The sequence below is a fragment of the Macaca fascicularis genome, chromosome 1 (assembly GCF_037993035.2).
Source record: "Macaca fascicularis isolate 582-1 chromosome 1, T2T-MFA8v1.1".
Taxonomy (NCBI): domain Eukaryota; kingdom Metazoa; phylum Chordata; class Mammalia; order Primates; family Cercopithecidae; genus Macaca; species Macaca fascicularis.
Genome location: NC_088375.1, coordinates 82,869,577 through 82,884,938, shown reverse-complemented (window position 1 = coordinate 82,884,938; position 15,362 = coordinate 82,869,577). Strand labels below are relative to the sequence as shown.

General features: G+C 35.2%; 1 protein-coding gene across 1 annotated transcript in view; it reads right to left on the bottom strand.

Moving 5' to 3' along the window:
- The window catches only part of DNAH14 (dynein axonemal heavy chain 14), a 526,180-nt gene that overhangs the window by 409,077 nt on the left and 101,741 nt on the right, over positions 1-15,362 (bottom strand). Inside the window, exons 12-15 of the mRNA XM_045397720.2 lie at positions 8,094-8,223; positions 4,475-4,754; positions 3,814-3,859; positions 3,620-3,717 (exon numbers count right to left, since the gene is read on the bottom strand). Of these exons, the coding sequence (XP_045253655.2) occupies positions 3,620-3,717; positions 3,814-3,859; positions 4,475-4,754; positions 8,094-8,223 (554 nt within the window). The remainder of the gene's footprint in view (positions 1-3,619; positions 3,718-3,813; positions 3,860-4,474; positions 4,755-8,093; positions 8,224-15,362) is intronic.

The window sequence follows — 15,362 nt, the reverse complement described above, 5'->3', positions numbered from 1 at the left end:
GGCTATATGGCATACCCTGTTGCCCTAGCTACAAACTTGTACCGCATATTACTATACAGAATATTGTAGGCAATTGTAAAAGAGTAGTAAGGATTAAATATTGAAACATAGAAAAGACACAGCAAAAGCATGTTATTATAATCTTATGGGACTACCATGTGGCCTGTCATTGATTGAACCATCTTTATGCAGTGCATGACTGCATAACAAACAAGTTATTAGTTGATTAGTTGATTATGTCACCCGGATTTCTCATAGCCAGAGAAAAAAGTTACATAAAAGGAAAAGGCTAGAATGAATCCTGAGGAGTTGGACTGGGGTCTGAGGTATCAGTATGAATACATAGTTTAAAATGGACAAACAAAAAGATCTAGGAATAAGCATAGTTGTGTGTGTATGCATGAGCTAGTATACACACATATATTTTCTAGGTATTTTCTCTGATAGGCTAGGAAGTAGTGACACTCCTGTAGCAATGAGCACATCTAGTGTGTAGTTCTTAATTCCTAAATTTCCTTCTTTAATCCAGGGTTCCTGGGAGAAACAGTTGATTCCAGGGCTGGGCAGAGAAAACACAAGATGAGCCTGAAGCATCTTGGTGACAGAAGCTAAGGAAGTAGTCACAAGAAAAGGATGGAGGTACACTGAAGGGCACAGGAGCCAACTGGGGAGAATCACACTTTCAAAACTAAGCCAGAACAACTTGAGCAAGAAAATAGATAACAGTAATACTGTATTATAGTCTAAAGACTAAAATAAATATCAATGAACCCAGGAAATTTCCAGGGGAAAAAAAGTGAAAAAGGAGATGGCTAATAGATGCTAGAAATAGTACAACGCTACATAATAACTAAAACAGTATAATACTGGTACATAAGTTACAGACATGTCATCTGCATAGCCCAGAAATAAAATGGAAAACATTCTGGAATATAAAAAATTATAAATGTGGCATTTCAAATCAGTGGGGATAAGGAATGGATTAGTCAATACATGATGTTGGGACAGGCAGATTAGTCATCCGAGAAAAAATTAAAAGTAAAGTCCTACTTCACAACATATGCCAAATAAATCTCAGAGTGAACAAATATTTAAATATAAAAATGAAATCATAATAGAATTAGAAAATAAGTGAGAGAATGATTTTATAATATGATCATTTTGAAGGCCTCTCTAACTATGACACCATACACTGAAGCCTTCTAGAAGAGGTTCTAAATGCCTTTGTAATATCTGTGATATAACACTAAGTGATCATAACATTTAAAATATACATTTGACTAATGTATGAATATAAATGTAAATTGCAAAAAGAAATAGTTGTCATATATGGGTAGTTGAAATGGGGTGATTTAAATGATTATTTCTAAGGTAAATATATATACACACATATATACATACATATATACATGTATATACATATATACATATTATCATATGTATATATGTATGTATATGCAATTATCATATATGTATGTATATATGCAAATATTAGTGAGTCCATATTCATATAAATAAATGACTGAAAAATTAAATAAATGGAAAAGGAACAGCTACTCCTTACAGAAGAATTCTAATTTATGAATGTATATGGGATAAAATCAACAGAAAATCACCATTAAGAACACCACAGTAATAACTGTCACAGGCAAGGCAAGGTCCACTGATAAATGTTAGAATTAGTAGGTAAAATTTTCAGGAGAAATAAGATATGCGTATAATCTCAAAACTTTTCCTCCCATCCCAAGTTTACTAATTACAGGAGGAAATGTGGTAACTTCATCATGGAGAAACCTGGCAGACGTGACTTTAACCAAGTCGTCAGGGTGAGCATCACCAGTAAAAAGGTTCATCAATGTCATGTACTACCAGGTTGATGTATACTTAAAAGGGCACACACTCAGTATGGTATTGTCCCCCAAGATGTGTATCTCAAACTCATCATGAGACAACATCAGACAATCCAAAATTGATGGACAATCTGTAGAGTAAGTTACCAGTACTCTTCAAAGATCTCAAAGTCATAAAAGACAAGGAAAGACTGAGCAACTGGTACAGATTGGAAAGATTTAACAGACATAACAACTATTAATATATGTATGCAACATGTGATCTGGGATTAGATCCTGGCACAGAAAATGAACATTAAGGAAACAACTGGGAAAATCCAAATAAAATCTATCATTTCATTAATACTATTATACTAATAGTAATTTCTTCATTTTCATAACCATACTGTGGTTAGATTAAAACATATAAAGAGTATACAGAAGCTCTGTAGTATGTTTGCAACTTACAGAAGTCTCAAATTATCTCATAATAGAAACTTAAATAAAATAGTAGAAATATTTCATAACAAAGAAAAAAGAAATAGAAATAATTGGATGTTTAGACCCAGGAAATCTAAAGATGAAAAACAAAAAATCCAAACGGAGAAAAGGAACATATGGAAAGACCGATAAAAACTTAGTTCTTCAGACTGAAGAGCCTCACTGAATTTTAAGAAAGCTTAACATAGATTTATATATATGACTTTATTATAGAAAAGTTCCTACTTCAAATGATAAATTACTAGACAGAAATCACAAGTATACAAAGGAAGGAAAATCACAGTAGCATCAGACTTCTTATTTACATTATTAAAAGCTAGAAGGCAGTAAAACAAATTTTGGGCTACTGAAGAAAATGAGTACGGGAGGGGTCATCCTATCAAGACAGCACAGTTGTTTATAATGTCCATAAGTGTATAATGTTGCAAAATACTAATATCCCTGGATTTTACTCAGCAAGAAATCCTTACCAAACTGATTCAAAATGGACTGGGTAAAAAATTATAACTTTGTGATAATTCTTGATTTTAAAACAAGCCCATGTTCTTATGCACATTTCATCTTCATAATACAATGCAAACTTTAAAATAAATATGAGATGTCAAGGGACATACTGACTACATTTTGGCCAGTTTGGGGAAATGGAGTAACTTAATATGTGGTGGTAGTTACAAAGCATAGTGAAAAAGACTGAATTATTAGGACTTGCATAAACAAAATCAAACAATGCATGAGATACCAGCTTAGCTTGGAAATAGGAGCCCTCTGAACTCAGCAAACTATGGTGACATGACTGGAGAATGATGCAACATTTAAGAAGTTGCCAAAAGTCCTGCTGTTTTAAGATCTTTGTAAAACTTACTGTGAGAAAAGAATAAATTCTTTGGTCAGGCTAGTAATTGCCTGCAATTTCAGATTGTGTACACACAGCTGCAAAATAATTAAAATCTCTTTAAGGTAGAAACAGTATCTTTGTTACACTATGACATAAAAGATCTTGCTCATTTGTATTAAGTGTCATAACATTCTATAGAACATAACTGAAACAATCCAAACCTTGAATATTTTCCTAATTCCCATCTTTTATGCTCTCTAAGGCTATGTGTAAAATTCACACATCATCAAATAATTCCAAATTCACAGTGCCTGATCCCAAGGACTGTGAATTTATGATAGACTAACATTCTGTAACATCTGTCACATCCCTGGGTAAAAGCATCAGATGCCTAAATTCAAGAAAATATTGCCAAAGAAGACAATACACTTCACTAAGCTTTAAAAACACTTACTTATACATTTTTCCATATTAGTCAACATATTTTGAATTTTTACTGAAAACTCCAATCTGTTGGGATCTATAAAGAGATTTGTAGGAAATTCTGGAAATCTAACAGAAAAAACAATAAAAGCATGTTTCAGAGAAATATAGTAACTACTATATAAAATATAATGACTTGTAATTTTTAAAATGTCTAATACTTACTCATAATACATGTATTTATTCTCAAACTCAGTCTCACTTTCTGTGTCTATTAGAATCCATTGAAAGAAAGAGAGAATACAAAATTGATTGATATTTATGTCAGGTAAATGACAAATTAATATATGCCAGTGCTTTACACATATCCTAAGAATAAACTCAAGAGGTCATTTGAAAGGCAATACTGAAGCAATACACCCCATCCCAAGGCTCTGATTAAAGAGATCTGAGAACAAACATCCTAGATGTTGTTCCTCTTGATGAACGGGGCCCTCAGCTCTGCTTCAGTGAGAAACTGTTTGGGTTTTGAGATGAAAATGAATAATGGTGTCATTACTTACATGCACAATAATGATCTGTAAGTTTATCCTTACTTTTAGCAGTATTTACCTTAAGATTTATAAAATCATAATCTACAAATTATAATACACAGACTAGTAAAATGATCTCTCATTTGTTTTTTTCCAGTTGTTAAGATAAGATATTTCCCTTCATTCCTTTTTTTTTTCCTCCAAGACACAAGGACTCACTGTGTTGCCCAGGCTGGTCTCAAACTTCTGGCCTCAAGTGATCCTCCCACCTTAGCCTCCCAGAATGCCAGGATTGCAGGCATGAGCCACCACACCTGGCAACCCTTCATTCTTTATAGTCTCAATTGTCTTACCTGAAAGAATATCTTCAAGATTGTAACTAATTTCTTTTGGTTTCTTGGCTTTTGGGAGCAATTCTTCACTTGAGTGTTTTTTGACACATTTGTCTTTATTTTCTGACATTTCATCTTCAAACATTACACACTCTTCAGGGCACAGGTCAGATTCGTGAAAGTTCTCTTTAGGATTTTCTGAAGAATCACTCTCAGCAGGAATTCTCAAGCATAGATTTACTTCAAATATTGGTGCATATGTTTTTCTCAAATCCTTCCCCACTTCAACACTATTCAAAATCTAATTTAACAGATAATGTGAGGGTGCCAGTGACAACATATAAATTATAGAACATTTAATTTAGACTAATACAGACCAAAATTTTAAATGAGAAATCATAACTCCACTATAACCGAGTAACACTGTATTATCAAATACCTGAAACTTGCATGTTAGAATAAGTCAATTACATGCGAAACAAATGACATTGTAATGAAGGAGTTCCCCCCAAAATACTGTAAATTGATGACAGAGTTAGTATATCATAGTCATAGTCACTGAGCGCTTATTTAAAATACAAATTCTTAGGTCCTATCCCCAGAGATTTTGAGTTAAAAAGTCAGAGGCAGGGCCCAGGACTCTTAATCATCTACAAGCTGAACAGGTGACTCTATTGTGCACCTGGGTTTAAGAACTACAAATCAAGAAAACACACTTTAAACTCACTACAGTAAGTCCTAGCTCTTCACTTTAATATACATATACTAATATGGACATCTCCAGTGAAAAACACTAGGGGATAAATATCTCATTTATGTAACATAATTGTTCTTAGGCTCTGTCTAGGCTTGGGTTCTCAATCTACTGCTCCTTCCTACCTTATAAATAATCAGTTATGCTTAAGTTACCTACTGCATATGACTCCTCTGTGTTTCTCAGGGTGATCACTTGAATAATCTGCTGAAACCTTAACCTCTGATTCCAGTCATTAACAAATTAAGGCAGTTAACATTATAAATAAACCTCATAGCACCTTGCTAAGCTGCCAGGGAAAGAGCATGAGTAGATATTGAAGGTGACTTGTAAATCTTAAATGTTCACACAAATGGGTATAGTGTTTGTTCAGGATGATGAAAAAGCTGTAGAAATGGAAAGTGGTGATGGTTGACTAACACTGAATGTACCTAATACCACCAAACTGTACACCTAAAAATGGTTAAATGGAAAATTTTATGTTATGTATGTTTTATCGCAATAAAAGAAAGTCTACCCAGACAATTCTTAATAAATATATAATGTGCTGCTTAGCTTATTCTGGAAAATAACCTCTAATTAACTCTGGGAATACTGGACCTTAAGCTATATACACCTTCTAATACTACTGCATATAAATATTGTGCATTAAATCATTCTTTAAGTGTAATTATGGTTACAGTGAATCACTATAGTAAACAAGTTACTACCTTCACCTAATCCTCATAAAAACCCCGAGAGACATAAATTATTAATTTCATTGCACATACCAAAAATTCTGGAAGCTTAATTTGTCAAAGGCTATATTGCTAGCATGTGGTAAGGATGAAGTTCACTCATTGGTCTGTGTGATCATTATAATATGAACTACCTGGGGCCTGAAAATATTTTTGTAGTGAAGAAATCTCTTAGCTGTTACACTTTTTGCGCCAAGAAGAATCAACCAATAAATAGTTTTATTCCTCTAGATTGTAAACTACAAGAGAGGAGTAGCCACAGCTAAATCAAACTACAAATTTTACAGATTACAATGGGGATTAGGAAAGGAAGGAGGAGACAGCACCAATGATTATCAGATCCACAACTTTAGCTCTTATCTCTCGCTTGAGATTCACACCTATGTTTTCAACATTTTGAGCTCTGTACAGAAAAAAAGAGGAGCAAACCAAGGTCAGATACTAGAGGGCAAAGTAGGTGCAAGATGCCCAAATTTGGGCTATGGGACAAAAGTGGACATAAATTTAGGCCACCTTAGTGGCAGTCTGCTCATTCATGCAGCCTGTGTCCAAATCTCCACTCTGTCAGCCTGCATTGAACACATACATGTGTGTGTGTGTGTATGTATGTGTATGTGTATGTGTGTGTGTATATATATATATATATATATAAAAATAGATGTGTGAATCTTATTGGTTCTGTCCCTCAGGAGAACCCTGACTAATACAAGTTACATGAAAAAATGCTCAACCAAACCAGTAATAAGGGAAATTCAAATTAAAACTTCGGCAAAATGCCATTTCACACCTATCTGATTGACATTAAATATTGATGAGGATTAGTAAGCTTATGGAGCAATAAAAATTTATGAATTGCTAAAGGTCACTGAAACTGGTATAAGCATTTTAGAAAAACAATTTTATGTCACTCAACACAGTTGAAAATAACATGTTTTTACCCAGAAATTTCACACCTTAGCAATAAAGAAAGAAATAGTAACTCTTGTTCATGTATACCAAAGGAGAAATATACAAGAATGTGCAAGGTAGAATTATATGTAATAGCAAAACCAAAAACTGAATATAACCCAGATGCCTATCAACAGTAGAATGGTAAGTGAACTGTTTCATCAGTAAAGGATGAATAGGAGACACTAAATACTTTTAAGTTGGGTGAAGCCTACATGAGTGTTTGCTTGTATTTGCAGGTATCGTACACTTAATACAAAACATTATAAACATAATACATATGCATTGTACAAAATTTAGACTACCTAGAAATATATATATATGTAAAATTATTCAAGGTTCCTACCACCCACAGATAACTATTGTTAATATTTCGATGCAAATATTTTCAGACTTCAAACTACATAGTGTGTATATGTGTATGTTTGTTTTACTAATACATGTGAATATTTTCCCTTGTCATCAAATCTACCTAAATAGTTTAAAAAGAAAATATATATATAAAGGCCATATTATACAAGGCTACTTTTAACAAATAGGATAAGCACGTAACATATAAAATTTAAATCTCAACAAAGTAATAACAATGGAGAGAAAAACAATTCTGGCAAGAAAAGATTTCTTAATGAAAGTTTATCTAGGATTCTTTCAAGGTTTGCTATTTTGCTTCTCCCATTTTTAAGATAAGAACACAACAAAAATCCATTGAACAAAAGCAAAGACAGAGTAGTGTAGCAGTGGGAGGAGGGGGTAGATGCTACTTTAGATAGGGTGGCCTTCCCTTATCATTCCTATGTAAAATAGCATACAACATCACTCCTGCATTCCCTTCTTTTCCATCGTTTTTCTTCACAGTACTCATCACTTCGTTTATCTGTCTCCTCTGGTAAAATATAAGCTCCAAGAGGTCAGAGAATTTGTTATGCCCACTGCTGTTATTTCAGTGCCTACCTAGTTCAGTGCCTGGAACTTAGTAAGTACTCAATAAACCACATGGTGAATGAATGAACGAATGAACTAAATGAGATAAGTGCCATTATGGCTTTTTACAGTGGGAACAGGTAAGAGTGTGTATGTGTGTTGGGGAAGGTATGTTGGGCAAGGGGTTCTGGGTATTAACCACAAATCACATTTTAAATTTCAAAATGTATTCATTTTATAGCAAAAAATCTATGTTTATATTTTTCAAAGATCATTTTACCTCACTAATATCAGAGTCTGTTTTTACTTCTGACTTTTGAACAGAAATAGCATGTGTCTTTGAATTATCAACAAGTTCTTCACCATCATTTGTTGTCTTTCCAGTAGGAAAAGAGTTGTCCTTGAATGTTCTGGATTAAGAAATGGGAAGAAAAAAATCATTTAAAAATCATTTATATCTACATATATAAAGAACACGTACAACTCAACAACAAAAAGCAACCCAATTAAAAAACAGGCAAAGGACCTGACTAGACCTTTCTCCAAAGAAGATACCCAAATGGACAATAAGCACAAGAAAAGATGCTTAATATTACTAATCATTAGGGAAATGCAATCCATAACACACTGAGATATTATATCACCTCATACCCATTAGGATGGCTATTTAAAAAAAAAAAAAACAGAAAATAATAAATATTGGCTAGGCTTGGAAGTACAAGGAGAGTATAGACCACCAAGAAGATTTAACCTAAAGAAGACTACCCCAAAGCATTTAATAATCAAACTCCCAAATATCAAGACAGAGTGATACCCTGTCTCAAATACATAAATAAATAAAGTACAGAGGAAAAAAACAAAAACAAAAACAAAAACAAAAAAACATTCAACCCTAGAATGGTACACCTGGCAAAAATATCTTTCAAACACAAAGGAAAAATAAAAATCTTCCCAAACAAAACCTAAGGGTTTTGCCAGACACTTATAATCAATACCAGATCTATCCTATAAGAAATGCTAAAGGAAGTGCTTCAATCTGAAAGAAAAGGACACTAATGAGCAATAAGAAATCATCTGAAGGCACAAAACTCACTGGTAACAGTAAGTACACATAAAAACACAGAATATTGGCCTGGCACGGTGGCTCATGCCTGTAATCCCAGCACTTTGGGAGGCCGAGGCGGGCAGATCACCTGAGGTTGGGAGTTCATGACCAGCCTGACCAACATAGAGAAACCCTGTCTCTACTAAAAATACAAAATCAGCCAGGCATGGTGACACATGCCTATAATCTCAGCTACTCGGGAGGCTGAGGCAGGAGAATTGCCTGAACCCAGGAGGCAGAGGTTGTGGTGAGCCAAGATTATGTCATTGCACTCCAGCCTGGGCAATAAGAGCGAAACTCTGTCTCAAAAAACAAACAAACAAACACAGAATATTATAACACTGTAACTGTGATGTGTAAACTACTCATATTTTAAGTACAAAGATAAAGAACTGATCAAAATAAGTTTTCAAGACACAGATTATACAATAAGATATAAAAAGAAACAATAAAAGTTAAGAAGCAAGAAGATTACATACAGAGATTTTATAACTCTCCTTATCTTGTTTGTATGTTCATTTATACAATCAACATTAAGTTGTCATGAGGTTAAAATAATGGGTTATATTAATTGCAAGATTCATGGTAACCTAAAATCTATAAACATACAACAGATACACAAAAAAGAAGCAAGAAATTAAAACATATCACCAGGGAAAATCACCTTCACTAAAAGGAAGGCAGGAAGGAAGAAAAGAAGGAAGGGGACACCACAAAAGAACCAAAAAAACAAATAACAAACTGGCAGGAGTCGGCCGGGCACGGTGGCTCAAGCCTGTAATCCCAGCACTTTGGGAGGCCGAGACGGGCGGATCACAAGGTCAGGAGATCGAGACCATCCTGGCTGACACCGTGAAACCCCGTTTCTACTTTAAAAATACAAAAACTAGCCGGGCGAGGTGGCGGGCGCCTGTAGTCCCAGCTACTCGGGAGGCTGAGGCAGGAGAATGGCGTGAACCCGGGAGGCGGAGCTTGCAGTGAGCTGAGATCCGGCCACTGCACTCCAGCCTGGGCCGCAGAGTGAGACTCCGTCTCAAAAAAAAAAAAAAAACAAACTGGCAGGAGTAAGTCCTTACTTAATAATAAGAATGGATGTAAATGGACTCAATTCTCTAATCAAAAGATATAGAGTGGCAGAATGAATGAAAAACCAAGAATCAACCTTCTGCTGCCTACAAGAAACACTCTTCACCTTGACAAACAGACTGAAAATAAAGCTATGAAAAAAGATATTCCACACAAATGGAAACCATAAAAGAGGAGTAGTTATACTTTCATCAGACAACATAGATTATACAACAAAAAGTGTAAAAAGACACAAAGAGGGTCATTATATAATGATAAAGTGGTCAATTCAGCAAGAAGATAGAACACTTGTAAATATACATGTACCCAACACTGGAGCACACAGATACAAAAAGCAAGTATTATTGACAGAGCAGGAGCACTGTCATCTTCGACAAACACTGCCACTTTAAGTTCCAGCTCCCTTTCTAGCCTTACGCATTTCAAGGAAATCACTTCTCTTCTAATTACATGCAGCCAGAAAGAGCAGATAGTAAAACACAGATAAGACAGCTCAGGCACAGAGGGAGGTGAGGGGAAGGCCTCTTGGGTAACTGCCAAACTTCACCCTCATACACTGGACCCCAGTAAAACAGTAGGCCTTAATAAGCATATTCCTTTCCCTTCATGCGCACTAAGATAGGGAAGATAAAAGCAGACTCGGGGGGTATGCTTGCAGCTTCTGAAAGATGTATGGGAACAGACAAATGACTCTCTCTCCCAGATAAGCACAACAAAGAGACACAGAAGCAGTCCAAGCCTCTGATAAACTCTCCCACCCTGAATCCTTAAAAACTCTTAGTCTGGGCGGGGCACGGTGGCTCAGGCCTATAATCCCAGCACTTTGGGAGGCTGAGGTGGGTGGATCATAAGGTCCGGAGTTTGAGACCAGTCTGGCCAACAAAGTGAAACCCTGTGCCTACTAAAAATACAAAAAATTAGCTGGGTGTGGTGGTGTGCACCTGTAATCCCAGCTATTTGGGAGACTGAGGCAGGAGAATCGCATGAACCTGGGAGGCAGAGGTTGCAGTAAGCCAAGATCTCGACATTGCACTCCAGCCCGGGTGGCAGTGTAGGACTCTGTCTCAAAAAAACAAAAAAACCTCTTAGTCTGTAAGAGAGTGGGTCTCTGACCTAACTCAGCCAGAAGGCTCCTCTCAGGTTCGTTTTCCTTAAAATAAATCTGTCTTGACTGGCAAGCCACCTTTCGTGTTTCTTTCCTCTTTCTTTAATTCTTACAATTATTAGATCTAAAGGGAAAGATAAACCCAATACAATAATAGCTAGAGACTTCAACACCACACTTTCAGCCTTGGACAGATCATCCAGACAGAAAATCAACAAAGAAACATCAGACTTAAAATGCAGGAAAAACCAAATGGACCTAATAGATATTTACAGCACATTTCATCCAATGACTACAGAATACACATTCTTCTCAGCACACAGATAATTCTCAAGGATAGACCATATGTCAGGTCAAAACACAAGTCTTAAAACATTCAATAACATCAAAATAATATCAAGCATCTTCTCTGACCACAAACAAAACAAAACAAAACAAAAACCCTACAAATCAATCAGAGGAGGAATTCTGGGAACCACACAAACACATGGAATTTAACCAACATAACATACCCAAACCTATGGGATACTGCAAAAGCAGTACTAAGAGGGAAGTATATAGGCATAAGTTTCTACCTCAAAAAAACAAAACAAAAAAACTTTCATATAAACAACCTAATGATACATTTTAAAGAATGAGAAAAGCAAGAGGAAACCAAATCCAAAGTTAGTAGAAGAAAAGAAACAATAAAGATCAAAGCAAGAAAACTACAGAAAAGATCAATGAAACAAAAAGCTGGTTTTTGAAAAGATAAAGGAAACTGACAAACCTTTAGTCACACTAACTAAAAAAACAAAGAGAACAAAGACCCAAATAAATAAAATCAGAGATTAAAAAGGAGACATTACAACTGATACTGCAGAAATTCAAAGGATCACTAGAGGCTACTATGAGCAACTACATGCCACAAATTGGAAACCCTAGAAAAAAGGGATCAATTGTTAGACACATACAACCTACCTGCCACTAAGCTAGCAGAAGACAAGAAATAACCAAAATCAGAGCCAAACAGAAGGAAATTGAGACACACACACACAAAAAACATTTAAAAGATCAAAGAATCCAGGAGCTGTTTTTGAAAAAATTAATAAAAGAGAGGCCACTAGCTACACTAATTAAGAAGAAAAGAGAGAAGATGCAAATAAACACAATTAGAAACAATGAAGGGAATGTTACTACTGACCCCACAGAAATAAAAAAAAAAAAAAATCACAAACTACTAGAAACACCTCTGTACGCAAACTAGAAAATCTAGAAGAGATAGATAAATTCTTGGACACATACACCCTCACAAGACTGAGCTGGGAAGAAACTGATTCCCTGAACAGACCATTAATGAGCTCTAAAATTGAATCAGTAATAACAGCCTACCAAGCAAAAAAGCCCAGGACCTGATGCCCTCTCTCACCACTCCTATTCAACATAGTGCTGGAAGTCCTGGCCAGAGCAATCAGGCAAGAGAAAGAAATAAAGTGCATCAAAATAGGAAAACAGAAGTCAAACTATCTGTTTGCATACAACTTGATTCTTTATCTATAGTTTCAGCCCCAAAGCTGCTCCTTCAGCTGATAAACAGCTTCAGCAAAGGATACAAAATCAGCATACAAAAATCGCTAGCATTCCTATATACTAACAACAATCAAGCCAAGAGCCAAATTGTGAATGAATTCGCATTCACAATTGCCACAAAAAGAATAAAATACTTGGAAATACAGCTAACCAGGGAGGTGAAAGATCTCTACAATGAGAATTACAAAACACTGCTCAAAAAATCAGAGAAGACACAGAAATAGAAAAACATCCCATGTTCATAGGTAGAATCAATATGATTAAAATGGCTATACTGACCAAAGCAATTCACAGATTCAATGCTATTCCTATCAAACTATCAATGACATTCTTCACAGAATTAGAAAAAATTATTTTAAAATTTATGTGGATCCAAAAAAGAGCCCAAATAGCCAATGCAATCCTAAGCAAAAAGAACAAAGCTGGAAGAATCACATTACCCAACTTCAAACTACACTACAAGGCTACAGTGACCAAAAGAGAATGGTACTGCTGCAAAAACAGGCACATAGACCGATGCAACAGAATAGATAGCCCAGAAATAAGGCCCCATATCTATGACCATCTGATCTTTGACAAAGCTGACAAAAACAAGCAATGAAGGAAACACTCCCTATTCAATAAACGGTGCTGAGATAACTGGCTAGCCATATGCAGAAGATTGAAGCTGGACTCCTTTACACCATATGTAAACATCAATTCAAGATGGATTAAAGACTTAAATGTAAAACCCAAAACTATAAAAACCCTGGAAGAAAACCTAAGCAGTACCATTTTGGACATAGGAATGGACAAAGATTTAATGATGAAGACACAAAAATCCATTGCAACAAAAGCAAAAATTGACAAACAGGATCTAATTAAACTTAAGAGCATCTGCACAGGAAAAGAAACTATCAACAGAGTAAACAGACAACCTACATAATAGGGGAAAATATTTGCAAACTTTGTATCTGACAAAGGTCTAATATCCAGCATCTATAAGGAACTTAAATTTATAAGAAAAACACAACCCTACTAAAAAGTGGGCAAAGGACATGAACAAACACTTCTCAAAAGAATACTTACAGCAGCCAATAAGCATATGAAAAAGAGCACAATATCACTTATCATTAGAAAAATGCAAATCAAAACCACAATAAGATACCATCTCACACCAGTCAGAATGGTTATTATTAAAAAGTAAAAAAATAACAGATACTGGTGAGGTTGCGGAGAAAAGGAACCCTTATATGCTGCTGGTGGGAGTGTAAATTAGTTCAACCATTGTGGAAAACAGTATGGCGATTACTCAAAGAGCTAAAAGGAAAATTACCATTCGACCCAGCAGTCCCATTAGTGGGTACACACCCAAAGGTATACAAAGCATTCTACCATAAAGACACATGAACACCAATGTTCACTGCAGCACTGTTCACAATAGCAAAGAAATGGAATCAACCTATATGCCTATCAATGACACACTGGATAAAGAAAATGTGGTATATATACACCACGGAATATGATGCAGCCATATAAAAGAACGAGATCATGTGTTTTACAGGAACATGGATGGAGCTAGAGGTGATCATCCTTAGCAAACTAACGCAAGAATACAACCAAATACTGTATGTTCTCACTTATAAGGGGGAGCTAAATGATAAGAACTTATGAACACAAAGAAGGAAACACAGCAGACACTAGGGTCTACTTGAGCCAGGAAGGTGGAAGGAGGGAGAGGGGCAGAAAAGATCATTATTGGGTATTGAGCTTAATATCTGAGTAATGTAATAATATGTACAACAAACCCCCACGACACATGTTTATTTATGTAAAAACCTTCACATGTACCCCCAAACCTAAAATAAAAATTAAAAAAAAATTAAACTGAGAAGTCTTTCAAAAGAGTCTCACATTACCTAGAACTCTACACCCAGTGAAAATATCCTTTATAAATGATGGTGACATAAAGTTCTTTTTCAACAATTAAAAACCAAGGGAACTCTTTCCCAGCATTACCGCACTGGAAGAAATACTAGATTGTTTTTCAGGAAGAAGGAAAATGACCCCACACAAACAGAAACAAGCAAAAGGAAAAAACACAAGAAATGGTAATTACATGGATAAACATAAATAGATATTGACCATTCAAAACAATACTTTTAATGTCTTCTGGAGTTAAAATATATGAACAACTAAAAATGTATTTATAATATAGTAAAAGAATGCTGTAAAAGGCAAGAGAAAAATAAATGGAGTTGAAGAGTTCTAAAGTTTTAGCAGTATCATGGAAGTGATAAAAGTAACAAAAATAATTTGTATTAGCCTGTAAGAAGAGCTGCTTTTAATCAGTTTTTTTATTCTTTTAATATTTTTCCTTCTCTTAGTTTTTTAGACATCCTATCACTATCTTTTAGCGGTTACTCGAGAGCATGGGTCAGCAAAGCTTTTCTGTAAGGGACAAGATAGAAAATATTTTACGTTTTGTGGACCATATGTGGTGGTCTGTCACAACAACTGAATTTTGCCTTTGTAGTGCAAAAGTAGCTGCAGACAATGGGTAAACAAACGGGCGTGGCTATAGTCCAACAAAACTAATTTATAAAAACTGACTGCCACAGGATTTGGCCTATGGGCTATATTTTGTTGACACTTGGTCTAAGTAGAAATTCTTAAATTGTCTACCAAAGAAAAGTTATTACAAC